This window comes from Talpa europaea (genome assembly GCF_964194135.1).
Source record: "Talpa europaea genome assembly, chromosome: 1".
Classification (NCBI taxonomy): domain Eukaryota; kingdom Metazoa; phylum Chordata; class Mammalia; order Eulipotyphla; family Talpidae; genus Talpa; species Talpa europaea.
Window position 1 is genome coordinate 100446253 of NC_140073.1, and position 19318 is coordinate 100465570.

General features: G+C 39.1%; 1 protein-coding gene across 1 annotated transcript in view; it reads right to left on the reverse strand.

Moving 5' to 3' along the window:
• Window positions 1-672: 672 nt before the first annotated feature.
• Window positions 673-19318, reverse strand: part of ITGB6 (integrin subunit beta 6) — a gene marked incomplete at its 3' end in the record, with an annotated part of 64991 nt that continues 46345 nt past the window's right edge. Inside the window, exons 12-15 of the mRNA XM_084248593.1 lie at window positions 19159-19256; window positions 14183-14302; window positions 6707-6873; window positions 673-771 (exon numbers count right to left, since the gene is read on the reverse strand). Of these exons, the coding sequence (XP_084104719.1) occupies window positions 673-771; window positions 6707-6873; window positions 14183-14302; window positions 19159-19256 (484 nt within the window). The remainder of the gene's footprint in view (window positions 772-6706; window positions 6874-14182; window positions 14303-19158; window positions 19257-19318) is intronic.

The following is a 19318-nucleotide window of genomic DNA, read 5'->3' on the forward strand; positions in this document are numbered from 1 at the left end:
ATCTTACTTAATTTTTGGTGACTTCCTAATTAAATAATTTATTTCTTTCTAATTGATATAACAAATAAAATATTTATTTCTGTGCCTGAATTTTAGGTTCATTACACAAATCCACAAAAATTACTAATACTTAGTTTTCATTCTTACATTTGGTACATCTTTAGTAGAATTGCATCCTTTCAGCTGAAGTAAAATCAGTCTCATTTCTCATGATTAAAAAAAAATCCTCCTTTAGGAAATGGCAGATTTACTAAAAGTTTAGAAGTAATTGGCCAGTATGAGTATATAATGTGAGCATATGGACTTTGTGACTTTGCTGAGACAAAGACTTCAGGTAGCTGTATGCTTGTAATAAATGGGATTCTAATTTCAAACATTTTTCAAATGTAAATCAGGCCCCTATGAATCATTTTGATGATTTTTTGAGGCATTAATGCAACAGTTACTATTCCTCAACTGAACCCCAAAGTCACCCCTTTGCTAAGGATATTTCTCTTCTTGATTATTTTGAACCTGTCAACATAGTCTCTAGCCTTCATATCGAGAATGACTGATCTCCAAATGACCTATTATTATCTTAAACCAACCTCATATCGAAGCAACAAAGAAAAAAAAGTAGTGCATTAATGTTTCATAACAGTGAAACAGACTTTTTCCATGCATAAAGTAGTTCTATCCATCAGTGGAAAGGTTCATCTTTTGTTTTTCCCTGTGTTTGTAGGTTACATTTTTAAAGGTACTGGTGGAGCCTCTATACAGTGGATTGGTTCCCTAAAAAAATTGAAAAAAAAAGGTCAAATGAAAGTATGTACACTTTGTTATAACACTCTTTTAATATATCTAAATAATTTCATTGTACACTAAAAACTGAAGAAAGAGAGTTGGCTCAATCTTGGAAGCCTTTTGAATACTTTTGATTGATTTTCTCATCTATATCATTTTAGAATTTATGCATCTTCATTTTATCTTATTTTATACTGAATTAACATTGGCTTATAACACTGCATCTGATTCAGAGGTTTGGGGTCATACCTCTATAGGTATGACCTACAGAGGCACTCATAGTCCACCACCATATTCCACTGAGTCCCCTTCTCACTTTGCTCAACTTGCTCCCTCCCTCCTCTGGTGGTTTCAATTCTATAGTCAGATTTCTAGGGTTTGTTATTGGTCATTTTTTTATTATGCAAACTAATCCCATATGTGTATTCTAAAAATCTCTCTTTTTGGAAGTACTATAATTGTTGGAGAAAAAACATAACTTTGACTGCTTTGTTCACTGCTGTTTTACCATCACTGAAAGTAGTACTCAGTACTTATTAAATGAATAGTATGAACCAATAGTTGACCCCAAAGCAAAAATATAAAATAAAAAACAGAAAGAGTGAACTGGTAGATGCACACAAAGATGAACTACACAGTATTTACCTTTAAGAAATGTGTTGCTGGTGAGAGGCATCAAATAATCTTGCTAAAATGAGATCAAAATCCAAAAGGACTAATAACTGCTGATAGAAGCAGGGAAAGAGCTCCAGAAAAGAGAACAGCTGCCCTGGTGTAACAGTCCTATATGGGTTTTGATTACTGGAAAACACTGTGTAAAGCAGAGTTGCAGGTCCCAGGAAGGTCAGGTAAGGTGACTGGAGTAAAGAGACTGAGTTCTGATGACTGGATCACTCAGCTGTGTTGTTTGGCTACAGATGTGTTTCTGAACATCGTCACCAAGATCAGAGGGTCAGATCTTTCTAGGTATTTGAAGAAACACCACACTTAATCCTCCAACTTCCTTCCTTTGTTTTAACTGTTCCAGGCAGGCCACAAAATGTCTGGGTGAGAAGTGTCTTCTCTCCTACTTTCCCAGGTAGACCACACAGGTTTTGGCATTGGACAGCCTTGGTTCAAACCCAACACCACCTTAGTGAGCTTAGTTAAGCAATTACAAGCCTTGGGGTGCTCATCTCTTAAAATGGCAGTATCAAAGTGCCTACTTTGTCCATGAGGTAACATTTCAGCATGATGCCTGACACATAGAAAGTGCTTGTAGCAAATGCAGCCTTATCTTATTGTTTTTTGCATTTGGAGTTTCCTTTCTTTTCAGGTCCTGGAGGGAGCTTGCTGATACCACTCATGATTTTGGTACACATTTCTAAACCTATTTCGAAGTACAGATAGAGCCCAGGTATCACCTCTGACTCTCTAAGTTACAAAATATTATACGTTGGTCTCTTTATCTCATGAATTATGGTGATGATAGCAGTTTCTGGGCAGATATTTGTAAAGGCATGCTGGTATTTACTTTTTCAGTAAGTTTCCCCCAGCTTTCAGGAGATCTAATAACACTGAAACACATTTCTTGGTCTCTTCCACTTACTGCCCTTGGATTTGCCACGGTAAGGAGGAATCACATCTCACCTGTTTCTATATTGCCTACAGTCAGTGGTCTGAACCCTCCCCACCCCCGCACCCTGGGAAATGTGTTAACTTTGTTCGTGTGCCTGTGGGGTGAGACTACCTCTATAATGAGGGCAAACAGGAAAGCGATACCTTGTTAGAGAAACATAAGTGAAGATAAAGTCACCACATTGCTTCTACTCATGCAAGCAGGTTGGGTATTCTGAGAACACCCTAGCCTTTATTTAATCCTACTGATACAAGAATTTGAAATTTGGAGGGCTAGGGACAGACTGATGTGGTCTTTCATGCAGGTGGAGGCTCATTTGCAAACAAAAAGCATGTATGCAATTTATTAATGCTTAAGAGACCAGAAGCTATTTAGATTAAACTGGCTACAGAAAAACAAGGGACCTGAATTGAAGAGAAAATATAAGGGCAGGGAAAAAATAAGGGCAGGTTTACTGTTCCAGAAGAAGAGGGATGCTCAGGGAACAGAAAAAGACAACATGAGTATGTAAATGCTGTGAGCAGGGCCAGCTGAGATCTTGAGAAACTCTTTTGCAGGCTCTAACCCATACCATATCAAACATATCAAAGTGCACTTGCCAGCCCACATAAATAAAATTTAAATGCACTATTAAGGAGGTGACTGGAGTTGCAATTTAGTGAACATCCCATATTACTTTGTAGACAGTTAATATCTTTTTTCATGCAGTTTTCACTGTGTATTTTGTATACATACATAGATATATATGTATTATATATATGCCCTTATATATACTACATCATTGTCCATTTTTGTGCAGTGTATACCTCCTCTCAGGTGTAGGCCCATCACCAATTCACCCATGAACCATCACCATAGTCTCTTTGTATCTACAATAATTTGGGGATGGGGATCTTCTGAAAAGCTAGTTATAGGTCTGGGCATACTTATAGGCAGCAATGGACAAAGTAGAGGGTAAAAGGGTGAGTGGAAGTTTAAAAGTCCATATTGCTGGGGGTGGGGGTGGGTGGGTGGACTCCCAGTAGAAGTTTCCTGGATTCAGCTGATGATCAGAGCTCAGGAAAATGAGCTGTTGGCAGAACTGTGGCAATGTCCAGTACCGCCTTCTAGTGCTACCAAGTGGCAACCTCCCTACATAGAATTCCAGCTGACACATTTGGTGGGGTTCCATTTTGGGTAGGTCTGCACTCTTCGCTGTTTAGACAAGGTCGGTTCCCCCAAACATCTGTCATGACCAGGCTGACTGCCCCAGGGGTTTGGAGGTGCAGATTTAGGCTATGGATTCAGCAAATGTAATGGCACATTTTTAGAGCTTGAAAAAAGTGGAAATAAGAAATCTCTCTGCCATGACCCTCCGCTCTCTTAATGACTGTCTAACTGCCCGTCGCAGATCTGATTTGCTTAGCACAGTACAAAATCAATCCATGACGGCTAGAAATGTCAGGCAGAACAGTTCCTGCATCTAGTTAATGAGTTGCTATCCTAGAAAAAAAATGTCTAATCAAAGATGAATTTAAATATCTTCCCCTTGTGTATCAATACAGAATACAGAGTTATTTTTTAAAGTGTAATAAAATTTTTCTATATGGCCATGATGAAATATTTTAGGAGGCAGGAATAAGGCTCATGTTACTCCTGAATGCTGTCATCTTCAGACTCCAGTGGGGTCTATGAGTTTTGAAGACCAGCCAAATTCACTTTTTAAAGAAGAAAGAGGGTTTAGGAACAAAGTCGAAATGAAGATGCCCAAATGGATGCACTGAGGAAGTTTCTTTTTTCTTTTCTAATAGGATATATTGGTGAAATTTGAATTGAATTGTTTGAATTAAATCTATTTTGCATACAAGTAAATAATTATTATCCAGTCATTACCTAGTCAAGAACATCAAACATTAGTTATTCAAAGAAACTCAATTTAACAAGGGAACAATGTTTTTCATTTATGCTTTTATCTGTTTAATGCATATTTTGTTCCATTTTAGAAGAGCAAAATTCCAACATTTGAATTTCAGTCATGTTCTACATCCTGAGGGAAAACAATTCTGTTTTGGGAAAATTAATTGTTAATTAAAATATTATTTTAAAGATATTAATCATTTGTCAGTAACTTGTGCCTTTGTATGAGAACATTAAAATGTGCTGGTTAGTAGATGCACATCACATAATTGTCTAAGTGCTTGTTTGTGGGACACCTGCTATTAATTTCTAGGCAGGCCAAGGCTGTGTTGGGAAGAAGCTACAATTAGGATTTTAACTCCACCATGGACCAACAGCTGGTAAGTCTTTTAGCCACTCTGCGCCTCTGTTCCCTTACATTCAAGATGGAAATGTTGAGACTCCTTCTCAGGTCTGATGGTGGTTCAACTTATGTCTGCTAATGTTTTTTGTGCTATATTCTTTCACTTCATCAGCCTCCTGATCATTGCTAAGCATCACTTGACAGTTGGTAAGAGTTAAAAATAGCATCTATAGGGCCTCCCCGGTGGCGCAGCAGTTGAGCGCTGGGTTGCGAAGCTGCCCGCGGCCTCTGCGGCGCCGTTTCGATCCCCGGCTGCTCCCCGGCCACCGGAGGAGGGTCCCACATGGCACGCAGACCTCTCCTGCCGCCCGCTGCTCCCCTCAGCAGTGTACTTTGGTCCTTCTGCCTGCTCTGCTCCCCGCTGGCTCTGGTGAATTCTCTCACCCTCCCGTGCTTCTGACTGTACCCAGTGCATGTATAAACAAACAAAACAAACAAACAAACAAATAAATAAATAAATAAAACATGCCTCTATTTAAAAAAAAAATAGCATCTATAACTAAGAAATCATGTAAAGTTAATTGTCCCAACCCTGTATCAATCTCGTCACCGGATTAACCCATCAGGTTACATTTTACATTGTTAAAGATGGATAAATTCTATCTTCATTGCAAATCCATGAGTTACTTTCCTAAAGGGTTTTGTTTGATTATGAAAAAAACACCTATGTAAAAGAGGAAGGAAGGTATATAATGAATATCTGTGGATCCGTCACCTGATTTAACAATTATCAAGATTTTGCCACACTTCAACTGTCCCTCTCACTCTTGACTGAATTCTTGCAAAGCAAACCAGCCCTTATTTCCTTTCACTCCAAAGTATGTATATTTTCTAGCAAATCTGTCATTCTGTTTTCCTACTGAGCTGAATTAATCTTAAGTTCTTGCTATCATTTAGTCTATATTAATGTTTTCTCAATTATCCTAAACACATATTTTTATAATCGGACCATTCAAATCAGGATCAAAACAAGACAACAAGATCTAAACAGTGCATTTGGTGGTTGTATCTAAAGGCATTTTTTAAATAACTGTGTAAGACATAAACATTCTTATCAAGATAAATTTATCCAAAACAGAAAATTCCATTCGCTATAGGTATTGATGATATCATTATCAACTTAGAGAAAAAGTGTTAACATCAATTTACTTGGGCAGATGAACCCAAAGGAGTATTGTGTTTGCCTGTATTTTCTCCTGTGATATCAATGTTTTTAGAATCAGCAATGTAAGATAATTGCTATCAGATAGCTGGACACACCATTAGAGATAGAGAGATGAAATTAAAACCATGAAATTGTTTCTCTGGGCCTCTAGAAATGTAATTATCTCTCCCATGGAATAGAAACACAGAAAATTGGAGTCCTGTTTTGTGTCTGCCTAGTGTGAAGAGATGACACCTAAATTATGTCTATTGAGCGCATATATTTAAGGGTTGATAACTTTTTTTCAGATAGCTATTTAAAATTTATGTTATTCAGAAAAACTCACTAGATGTATTTTAAAAGTCTTCTCAACTTTGCTTTGTAACTGATTATCAGTAATGACTATTTCCATGGAAATTGGCATGAACTGCCATAGTGCTCATGAACATTATTCCATTAGCTATAACATAACCAATTTATGGAAATGTTTAGATACAGCACCTATGCTTTATGGAATGAGGTCTGAGGAATCCTCCTGGTGATGAGGAATAAAATATATTTCTCTGATGCCCCTACGTAGCTACATGAGCTTCACGAGATTCTTAGGAGTGGTAGAAATTCCGGTTGTGCTGGAAGACAAGAGTGTACTATGAGGGCCTTTAGGGTCCCAGATGATGGGCAGAGGTTCCTTTGTTCCCACAGCTGACTAGAAACCAAAGCTGGTGGGGACACGGTGAGAAGGGCATAGAAAGAACATGGCATCCTAATTCTCTTTTAGAGCAGAAGACACCTCTGACCCCACTCTCTGCCACAAGGCATTTTCTCCTCTAGACAAGGAGAAGCCCCATAAGAGTTCACGTACCGTTTGCCACTTGGCCTTCGATCGTTCTGCTTCAAATTTTGCAACTTCTTTACGATCATGAAATGATACCAGCAGCTTCCAAATGCACAGTAAGACAACACCAATGAGAAGAATAGCTAGGGAGACCCCCAACATAATCATGGGAATGTTTGGAGGTTTTGGACAGTCTGTGGAAACAATGACAATGATATGAAGAAGGTGATACAAAGAATATGTTTTGATGCAGAGAAAACATTTCTCATTACATTTTCCAATTCTAGTAGAGGGAAAATAGTAATAGCTTTTGGTCTTGCTGAATTTTTCAACAACGAACTACTTGTTAAAGAATAGCCCTATGCCTTCAACACAGAACAAAAGAGAAAGAGTTTGGTTATAGGCTTAAATGGCCGACTCAAAAAGAGAATCCAAAAGAATGATGGTTTATACTCATGGATTATTTAAAAGGTCATGAAAAAAATTAGAGTTCAGTCACTAAAGATAGTCTCTTCTGGGTATCTGTTAAGTAGAAAATGACTGCACGTATGCATGCACACACACAAAGCTGCATCATGGATTTTTTAAAAAATATGAACAGTCAAGGAGACTATATAAAACCTGCCCCTTGAAAAGATTGCTATTTGCTACTTTTTTTTTGAAATGGAAGAAAATCATGGCTTTCCTTTCTAATGCAGCTCAAATGCAGTGCCCTGGTGTCCTGGAAATTTTCCTGGACTGGGGTCAGCAGAGGTAGTTTGAATCCCCATTAGATGCATACACTAGCTGTATGATTTTCTTCAAGCCCCTTGACTCCTATGAGCCCCAGGCTCCTCATCTGTGAAGCAGAGATGGAACTTCCCTTTTCCCTTAACCTCCCTGACCATAAGATTAAGGTCATGTGCTCATGCTTATTAAACCCATAGCTTTTGGGGCCTCCCTGGTGGCGCAGCGGGTTGAGCACAGCGCTGTAAATCTGTCCACAGCCTCTGCAGTGCCGGTTCAATTCCCGGCTAGCCAGTGAGATCCCCACATGGCCAGGCAGACCTCTCCTGTCTTGCCACTGCTCCCCTCAGCAGTGTACTTTGGTCTTTCTGCCTGTTCTGCTCCCTGCTCTGTCTCTGGTGAATTCTCTCACCCTCCCGAGCCTCTGGCCTGTACCCCAGTGCTTGTATAAATAAATTTTAATAAATAAATAAATAAACAAACAAATAAATAAATAAATAAATAAATTAAATATCTTCCCCTCTTTAAAAAAAAAAAACCCATAGCTCTTGGACCCCTCCAAGATTCTGATTCAGTGGGCCTCAGATGGCGCCACAGAGTTTTTATTTCTAAAAGTATCCCAAGTAAATCTAATCTTTAGGGAAGTTTGGTAAATTAGATGTTATGTATTGTCCTTTAACTCGAGTGTTCTATGAAATGTTATTTTGACTCTATTGATGATATTAATATAATTTCCCAATTATACAGTACCTTCCCTCATTGACAGCAGAATGACTAATAATCCTTGCAATATCCTGGAAGACAATACATTTTTTTTTTAAAGGTATTCATATATTTATTTATTTATTTGTTTTTTGGTGGGACCCTCGCCGGGGCCGGGGATCGAACTGGCGCTGCAGAGGCTGTGGGCAGCCTCGTAACCCAGCACTTAACCGCTGCACCACTAGGGGAGGCCTGACAATACATTTCTTAATGAAACATTATAATTAAGCTCTCCCTTGCTTTCATGGGAAAAAATAAATCCCACATAAAAATTATCATTAAATATCTGCATCCCTCTGCAAGAAGTGAGGCAGCTCTGTAGTATCTGGGGAGGAAATGAATCATGCTTAGTTTATCCTAATTCTTATTGCTTTAGATATTTAATAAGGACTAGCCATGTTGCTTTCAAGGTAAGGGACTATAGCTGATCTGAATTTGAGCGAGACTAACGACCCCCCCTAACAGCTTGATGTCTGGCTTCACACACTTATGTTCCTAAAAACCAAAAAAAACAAAAAACAACCCTGTAAGGAAATTATGCAGAAATAAGTAAAGGAGCTAATGAAACAGCTTCTACAGTATAAAGTACTAAAGACCAGCATAGCAAATAAACTATGGCTACTTCTAATAGGTTAGCAACACTCCTGCAAAAAAAGCAGCAGGTGTGTCTGTGAGAATATATCCTGGCCACATCTTTGGCTACAAAATGTTTGGGGCAGGGCATAGCGTGTTCTCACTCAAAGCAAGATTAAACGTGTTAAGATCCTGCAACCAGAATGTGAATAAGGAGGGCCCTGTGGTGGGGAATAAATAAAGGAGAAATGGGCATGGCCTGGCAGAGATAATTATTTTAAGATTTTAAAGTCATCAGACAGTATGTATTTCTCAAGAAAAATTTTGGCCCAAGTACCAGAGCAAGTTTTATATGACAAAGAAGTCCATTTTTCACTTGCTGGAATTTCTTGGGATGTTCAGATTGTAGACATACATCTAAAGAAAGCTGTCTATCCTTTGGGTCCAGGTCAGTGCTGTATTTAATTCTAAGGTCCTGAGTGTCTGATACTGCAAACCTGGGAGCTTTGTCATACAACTGTTGCACACTAGAAATGTGACTTTTTGGAATTATATTGTGTAGTAAATGCAAAACACACATGGATTTCAAGGATTTTGTGTGAAAAATAACTCCATAATTTTTTCTGTTGATTTTACATTGAAATGACAATATTTTGGACACAATGGATTAAGTAAAATATATTGTTAAAAATCCATTTCAGGGCCTCCCCGGTGGCGCAGCGGTTGAGCGCTGGGTTGCGAAGCTGCCCGCGGCCTCTGCGACGCCGGTTCGGTCCCCGGCTGCTCCCCGGCCACCGGGCGAGGGTCCCACATGGCGCGCAGACCTCTCCTGCCGCCCGCTGCTCCCCTCAGCAGTGTACTTCGGTCCTTCTGCCTGCTCTGCTCCCCGCTCTGGCTCTGGTGAATTCTCTCACCCTCCCGCGCTTCTAACTGTACCCAGTGCATGTATAAACAAACAAATAAATAAATAAAAAACATGCCTCTATTAAAAAAAAAAAAATCCATTTCACCTGTTTTTTAAATGTGATTACTAAAACATTTTTAATTAATGTGTGATTTGTGTAATATTTCTATTGGACTGTGCTGATCTAACATATTTTCAGGATTCAGATATTTGTCATGAGAGCATAGCCAGTGGGAGGCAGTAGAGCACAGTAGTTAAGAGCTAGGCTCCAAACCAGACTGCCAGTTACCAGCCAGCACTGGCACATAATTGCTGCAAGACCCAGGAAATTACTGAACTTCTCTCTGCCTCAATTTTCTTACCTGTAAAATGGAAATAATAGTAATACCTGCTTTATATGGTTGTTGAGTGTATGAAATAAAGTAATACATATAAAAAATAAAACAATACCTGGTATATTATTAATAAGGACTCAATAAATGAGAGCTACTCCTACTGCAACGAATGGAGGCCCTCTCCACTCTCCCCTTTAATCCTCAAGACCTCAAGGGCCTGGAATCTCCAAGTTGGATTCCCTGTGTGTGTGTATCATCTATGCCCACATCTTAGCCAGGCAGACTCTCCAACTGTCATTCCTCCACTGTGCTCTTTTATATGTGACTTTTATTCTTTAAAGTTTCTCCAGATGTGGGAAGATGAGTGAAGCGCCCCTCTGACCAGGTGTGCCCAGATCTTGACTCCTAATTTGGTTCTTTTTTCAATTTGCTTGGACCCTAGGGACCATTTATGTCTTTCTTTCTCCTTTTGCTTCTCTTATACCCCTGTGCCCAATAGGCCACCCTCAGATTCTCTGACCTTGCACTTGTAAGAGGGACTAGGCCTGCAGACTGCAGGGAATGGGCTCTGCCCTGGACCCGGGACAGCTCGTGCCTTGAGAATGTTTGCTGGAGAGTCACCTCCTTAGAGTGGGGGACTCTGGGTTAGCTATTAGGAGGCAATTTTCTCCTCCCTTTCTCTACTCCAAAAGGACAGGGGGAACGAAATGACTTAATGAAAAGGCATCAGAGCATTTGGGTGCTCTCAGAGCAATGGCATGTCGACATGACACTCATAATGCGTGGAAGAATAAAAGAAAAAAAAAAAAACAGGCAACAAGGACGCATTTACCAGCCAAAGGCAAACAACAAACAAAACAAAAAACTAGCTAAATTAAAAGCCCCTGACTAAATACATAGCCTCTTCTAAAAGTTTCTGTTGTTTGGAAATTGTTTTTCCAATAGAATCAATATTTGAAGGAATAACTTTTGATTTCAGGAGCACTTGCCAAAGCTACTGTCACAATCACAACAGGACTGGAAATGTAGTTGAACATTTTGACTTTATGAAACAGATAATGAGTATGCAGTTTTTAAATATTATAAAGTAATTCTTATACAGCAGATTTCCCTTTAACTACTGGCTTCTAATATGCATTTTATATATGCATTTCAAAGAAATTGAGTTATATGAGATTTAAGAGCAAGCCCCCAGGGGCATTCTGCCCACCTGAGCTTCAAGGCCACGTGCACACGAACACAGATGTATCCTGTGTTGCGGCCTCCCCCTTCTCCTGACCCTCAGCCCTGCAATGTAATATTTTTCTAATTACATTTTCTGGTTGGTTTGTAGTGTCTTGAACTCACTTTTTTGGTTATGCTTGTATTGCTTTGGTTTTTACACCGTTTAAGTGATGCCAGTTTGATAGTCATGCTTTCAAATTTGCAACTTAATATTTTATCTGTACGTTGATAAACAAGCATATACTGTAAAACACATCTGTCTTCAAGCCTGCTCTAGCTACTGTTGTCTGGGGCAGGACTTAGATGCCAGGCTTTTGGGAGAGTAGATGGCTGACAGGGTCAGGAGAAGTCTGATTTAAGGCGGCTGGTGTTTTTGTAGGCAAGGTTTAGGGACATGGCTTTAATTGTGCAGAAAGTGAGGCATCAGTGAGGATCTGAGAATGCAAGAAGGGCTATTAAGGCTGAGCACTCAGAGGAGGGCTTGAGGCCTCTGAATGAGGGGCACCTGGAGTAGTGTTTAATAGGGCTCCTGGGCCACACATCAGCTCTGCTGACTCAGTATGAAGGCATGATTACAGCTCCCCAGCTGAGTCTAATACTAAAATTTGATAACTCCTCAACCAACATGCCGCTGCTCTCATTTTTTTTTTCCTACCTAAAACAGGTATACCCCTGCTTTTAAAAGTTTGTCACTTGGCTTTTACCAAAAAATCCTCAACATTATTAACCATTTTCATAATTGAAAGAAATCCAAAGAGGATTTTCACTTTTACAAGAAAAGTTGAACAAAAACAACGGTCTGTGCTTGTTTTGCAGGGACCCACCCTGCACACTGCGCAGCACCCAGTGGAGGGAGAAGCATCACCGTCCATGCTCTTTCCAGAACTATACTGTAGGGTAAGGTAAAAGTATCAGGCTTTTCTGCCCTCCCACCATTAGGATAGATGACGGAACCGTGTGGTCCCAAATGCATGCCTGATGGCGGGCACCCGGAGTAGGGTGTGGGGATAGGTAGATGGGATTCACCTGGGCTAAGCCTTTGCTTTTAAGGGCAGCGTCACGGGGACGCCCCAGAAGCCCAGAGAGAAGCAGAACCATGAAGGAAGAGAGAGAACGCAAGAAAAGTCCGGAGAGCCCAGAAACAGTAAAGACTTGCTGGGGGCTGGGAGACTGCCACCTTCTCGGCCCCCCGGCACCCCTACCTGTCGTGTACCCGGTATATCCCAACAAAAGCCTGCAAAAGCCACTGAGGACTCCAGGACTCTCTCCTCCTTTATCCCGTCTGCTGGATCAGAAAACCTGCACAGTGGCCATTCCTGCCCCTACAGCATTCAGCGTCAAGCCGCCGTGGTGCTGAACCGTGTCTGTGAGTGTCTGTGCTTTATCTTGATTTATTTTGTGCATTTGCTAGCAAGTTGTGTGTTAAGGTATCAGAAACCTGAAAGAGTTGGGAAGGAAATTAATGTATAGCACTTGTGTGAGATTTTTACCATAGTTGGTGGTGCTGCACTGATAGCAGAGAAGTATGACTAATTTTGAAAGGGAACATAAGCTTAGGCAGGTTTGCAGGATGCTTTGAGTGCCCCCCAAGAACTGTATAATATTGGGATGTTGGAAATGTCACGATGTATTTAGTTTTTCAAACAAAAAATGCATCATGACTTTCCCATCAACCCAGCAGTATAAGGTGTGAGGCTAAACAAGCGATCAAGCATAGTGTTGCATTTCAAGCCTTCCCCATCAGCCACAATGGAAGACAAATTATGACCTTTGTCACCGAGACAAACTTAGGTGGTGTAGATGATACTAAAGATTCTGACTGACCTGTTAGATTCAGACGAGGTGTTAATAGATGACTCTTTTCCTCTCTGTTCTACACCCCAGTCTGCTGTATCTCCTACCACCCTAACTTCTAAGGACTCATGTTCTTGTTTCTCTACAGATTGTATAAATCTTTTGAATTTTACCAACTTCAAAGGACTCAGCCTAACCCATCATCATCATCGTCACCACCACCACCTTTCTGCTATCTTCTGGATTCTGGTAAGTGAAACCACACTGAATGTTATTTCTTTATAAGGCTGTATTTATCACAGCATTCTTGATTTTTACTATGTATTGATGCTATGCCAGGTTTTATGTGTTAAAGTGGTATGATTTGGTAAGTTGTTTTGGGTTCTGAGGATGCTAAAAAACTTCCATATAAATTAATAGTTACTGCTTCATCCCTTTATGCCATCTTGGCTTATGAACGTTTTCACAGAATGCTTTACTTTTGGTTAGAATGGAAATGTGTATAATATTCTGTTTCTCATTACCAAAGATTTTTAGTTTAGAATTTCCCGAGTCCCAGGCCAACCCTGTGATTCACAGAAGCAATAACTTTCTTTATAGATAACTCGGTTTATTTGCTGCTTAAAGTCTTTTTTGATTTAGTGTTATCATTTTATGACATTTGCTGTAGGATACGAAGGCACATGTTTTACATGCATTATTTCACTTAACCCTTAAGTCAACCCTTAAAAGAAAGTACTATTTTCCCCATTTTACAGATGAAGTTATAGACATTTGGAAAAGTAAGTATCTTCCAGAACGTCAAGCAGCTATTAAATGGTGGAGCACTTTGGGCCAAGGTTTGCCCGATTCCAAACGCCTCCTCTTAAGCTCTTGTGCTCCTGCTAGCCTTTCCTAAAGATAAAGCTTTTGCTTACCTTGCATTTAATAGGTCTACCTTTCTACAATTTATCAATCAGCATTTAGAGAGATGTTTGGGGCAAATACATTCCTCCTGTTATTTGGTTTAAAGAAGAGACGTTGGTATATACCAAGCCTTTCTAAAGGTGTTTTACAACTGTTGGGAAGATAGAGGCACTCAGTCAAAAAACTTGGAAATGCTTTTCCTGGCAAACTACCCAAAGGGTCTTTCTGGTTGTTTCAGTAGTGTCACTTGCTATAGACAATGGAAAACGAGACACCCACCTTTCTCGTTGATGCTATGTATGATGGTTTTCCCCTCATTATCTGTAGTTGTTAGGAATGTAATAAGACATTCATTTTCTCCTTGCAAAGAGCAGGAAATGGAACTATCCTTTGAGAAATCTGCAGATAAAGGAGTCATTCATTAGGTTAAATGAGATTCCAACAGTGCTTATTTTAAAAGTAAAGCAATATTGAGTTTCAATATGCAAATAGGAATTTTTAACATTACAGAATAGGAATAAAAAAAATGTAGGATTTTCCCCACCAACTTTTAGATTTTACTTATAGGGCAGAAGAACAATGCCAGGTGCTGTCAATCATGACTGACCATCAGATGTACTTCTCAAACTGGTGGGGGTGGAATTTCAATAGAGTGAAAATACTTTGAGGCAGGTGTCTTGACAATAATGGCTCTGATTATCATAAGAGGGCTATGTTCCTCTTGGCCTAGAGCATCTGGGAGGATGCCTAGATTACATTTCAGAAAGAGATTGCACAGTCCAAACTGATACGGATACTTCTAAAGGGGCCTTTCCCAGAAAGGCATAGGCAAGATTACTGGCCATGTATTGTCACACAGAAAATATAAATTAACATCAGGAAATGGAGATTGGAGTGTCATGTAGTTCACAGACCAGCAGTTTAAAGGTAAATTCCAGATTCAAATGAACCCAGGATAATACTTTGCTAGTATGCAGAGCAGCTGTTTTATTATTTCTTAAAAAGTGTGACTTTTCCAAATAGAAACATTTTCTTGGTGAACTTACTTAAAAGTCAGAAAATGAACATCATGATAGAAATGGAAAATATAGTAAAATGGTCAATCTGAGATGTTAATGATATTTATCAAAATTCTAGTGATTTGGCACCTGCACCAAAATTATGTAACAGTTTCCTAATTAAAAAAAAAAAAACTTGCTCAAAGTTCTGTCTTCAGTTGGAAGCTTTGTAATGATACGGTTATAAGTATTTCCCCCTGGAACCTGTAAATAGAATGTTTGCTTATAATCAAATTTTAGGACTTACGATGCAATGTTAATATATTATGACACAGTGGGTCAAAATAGGAAAACAAATAATCTTGGACATATTCTTTCCAGATGGAACATATCTTTGAAGATAAAATGTTGTGATAAAATAGGATCTACATGAGTTCATCTGATTCTAACAAAGAAAAATAATAGGCTTTTTGTGGTTGAAAAATATCATAGCCATAGGAAGACAGAAGTATTAAATTGTTTTTGTGTTTAAGACAACACCATACATCAGGGTCTGTGAGATGTAGACCTGTATTATCTTTGAAAACCGGACTAACAAAATATTTAACTTATTTCTGAATTTGCAGATGATAATTTAAAAATGTGAACAAACTGTTTTTGGGTCCATTAGAAGCATCTACTTACATAGGAATGCTAAAAAATTGAATTAAAAACCATCCTCTTCTGTCATTCCCGAGTGCTTATTGTCATTTAAATCACACGAGAGTTTTGAAAGTATGAGTTCCAAAGGTGTACCCCTGGGTGTTCTGATTCCAGAGGCTGGAGATATACACAGGACCTTGTATTTTCATGAGATTTTTAAGAAGGTGATGCTGATTAAGAAATTAATGAGCCTCTGGGCAATGCATGATTAGCGAAATGTGTGTTATTTTGTGTGTTTGGAAGGGACAGAACTGCATATGTCGTTCATACTTGGTTGTTTTTAGGTGGCTTTCAGTGCATGTCCTCCTGCCGTATGGGTCCCACAAAGGACTCGAGAACTCACGGGAACCATGCTTTTTCTTATTAGTGTTTGTCTCCTACCTGGTCCTTTGTGCTCCTAGAGTCCACGCCCACTCTGTTCCCTCCAATGTATCAATACTTACAAGAATGTTTACTTCTGAGGTAGAAAACATGGAAGGTGTAGAATACTCCTTTCAGTAATATTATTGCTGCTTTTTTCTTTTAAATAGCTATGCTGAAGCACAGAGAGGCTTAATTTACTTGGCCAGGATTATTTAAGTTTTAATGGAACTGCTAATATGACCTTTGAGGCATGACTCCCTTCTCGCTTTAATTATTCCACCACTTCTTTTCATGACTGTTATGACTCTAGACTTAGCCTGTTTTGTAGTGTTTGGCTATTAAAATGGTATTATTGAGTGTGCAGTGAAAGGGTCTAGCATGCTGGAGATTTGCATAATTAGAGGCTAAGTTTTTCTTGTGTGGTTCATAAGAAATGAATCTTTCTAAACCCACCTTTATGAAGGCCAGCAGTGTTGTTCTAGAATAATATAGTGAAAATATGCTCTCAAGTGATCCATGAAATCACATGTAGAAAAGGAAGAAATGTGAGAATGGTGGTGAGAGGGCGAAGGTCTAGGAAGGTTGAGGAAGGATGTGGAAAATATAAACCACCTGCACCACTGAATCAAGATAACCATCTGTTTAAGACCTCTGTTCTTGAGCCAAGGTAGTAGTTCTCAGGAAACAGTTTCCCAAGGAAAATAAAAAGTTTCTGTGGTTAAATAGCTTTCTGAACACTTCCTTACTTTTAACTCCATCGTTTGCCTCTCCTGAAACTTCATAAAGCTCATTTAACGTGTATATAACAACTTTCAGGAGTCTGCAAAGAAAACAAAAAGCTTCCCATTTCCAACATTTATATGACCATGAGTGCTTTTTTTCCATTGACACTTTCAGAACTAGTGTTCCATGGAATTCACTTTGAGTAACACACTCTGAGTACATGAATTTTGGAGTAAATTTAAAAACACCTTTCAGTAAAATGGAATAGTTAAACCACATGTCCTTAGATACAAAGAACCACAGCACAGTTGAGGAGCAACTTCTATGGATCATATAGCTGTGCTTAATGTACTTCATTCTCTGTCCTTGTTGGGGGGAAGATGGGCTGCTAAGAGACCCCGTGGAAGAGTAAATAATGTTGAGATAAGTCCAAGAGAGTGTGACCCCTAACATATCTGGTGAGTAGCTTGATACAGAACTTAAAGAAAGGCTCATTACAAAAGATTGGCAAATACATTTTTTTCTCTTAAATTGTTCATGATTACTGCTTCAAATGGTATAAGTAGACCAAGTATTGTTTTCAATTTCTGAGTTTGCTGGTTGTGTTCCTCTATTTTGAAACTAATTTTGTCAATTACACAAGAAAAAGAATACAAATATTTTAAATGCCACTTGAGACAGAGTCTTCTTCAATCCAAGTATTCGATAATAACCTACTCAGAAACTGTATTTAAATATAGTAACTCCCTTTTCATGATTTACGTTTTTTTCAAGTTTACTGTTTTTTCCTCTCAGCACATTGATTTCCCAAGCTGCAAGTGAATTGAGATCTAGTAACTTGCAAGGCATCTTCTGTAATTTTTAGTCTTCTTTCAGCAACACTTGGTAAATAATCCCAATTGTCTGATATGAAATGAACCCTGAAGGATATGCTGAGACTTTGTGCTGGCTGCTAATGTGGACAGTCCACAAATGCCAATTTATTCAGTGCTTTTACTACATCCTCCCTTCAGTGTTAGTGTAAAGGGATACACCATCTTGTCCAATTTACTGCTATTTGGCATATTTATCTGTAGTCAGCGTCAAAGCACAGACGAGGGGTTGTACAAAGCGCTAATCTTGTCCCTCTATATGGGGTTATTCAACTGTGCACAGTCAGAAATCTCAATTTTGAAACAATGTAGGTAATTTCCAAAACAATATAAGTCACTAACTTACTCCGTTTGGGAATTGGATTAATTCCTGTATTCTAATTCCATCTATTCAAGATGCATATCCTAGAGTGCCATAAATTATGGTCTTGATTATTCCACTTTGCCTGCTATGCATCTTGGTGGTGCCTTTAATACGTGCAGAGCAGCAGTTCTGCCTGAGCAACATGATAATGCAGAGTTTGTGATGATGGAAAAACAAATCCCCTAGATTGTCCCTTTAGGAGGAGTCAATCATCATCTTTGTTTCCAAGTTAACAATTATTAAATGATCTTCCCAGCTAAAATCCAACTTATTTCAGTATTTGAGATATTTTGCCATTAGAAAGAACATGATTTTTAAGTAATTAAATTTAAATATGACAGGTGAAAGCAAGAACAGTTTGCTTAGCAGTTAAAGATAATAGACCCTTTTTGTATTTGGGAGTGGCAGATGAGGTAACAGGGAATTATGGATGGTGATGTAATGGCCATGCTTGGAAACTGGGAGTAAAAGCATTTGGATGGGATGGGAGGAGCAAGGACTGCTAACCAGAAAACTCTGTTTAAGGGCGGTTATTAGAAAAATCATTTTGCTCCTGGTTTGGCCTATCTTGAAATAAGGCAATCAGTTGATAAAGGATGATTTAAGAATTGGGGGTTGACTGGGCTCCCTGGCAGTGCAGGGGTTAAAGTTTCATCTCTGTCAAGCTATTGCCAGCCACTGGCATGTGTTTGACCTTGGCCAGGGAGCTAACTCGCATGGCATAGCAGACCTCTCCTGTCTCACCCACTGCTCCCCTCAGTGTATTTCAGTAGATCTGCTTGTTTTGCTCCCCACTCTTTCTGGTTGAATCTTCTTACCCAACCCTCCCCACCCCACTTCTGGCCTACTCTCCAGTTCTTGCATGCATAAATAAAATAAAAAGATGGAAATGGTCTATATGTTTAAAAAAAAAGAATTTGGGGCTAACATTTAGCTCTTACTATCTAATTAAAAATACATAGCATTCTGGAATTCTCTAAAATTGCATTTGTTAAGAAGAAGCAAACTTGCCAGTGGAACTGAAGTCAAGTAGAATACGCATGACTTTAAATTGCTTGTATACCAAACCATCAAGTTTTTAGCCTTATGGAATGCATTTGCTCTCAAAAACTAATGTGAATGAACTAATGCCCTGGAACAAATGAGGTCTTAACTACTGAAAAGCCCTTCATAGAGTTTCTGCCTCTCAAGAAGTTTGCAAAGGAAATGAAAGCAATTTAAGATGAGTAGAACCTTCTTCTTCATTGATGGTCGCACCAACTAGTTTGCATTTGTCAACACATTCTTCTTGGGCCTGGCCATCTGCTGACAGGTGGCATTCAATGCAGCTCCTGTAAACATCAGTCAACAGAGTTTATCAGCTCATGGAGGTGGAAAATAGATACACAACTGG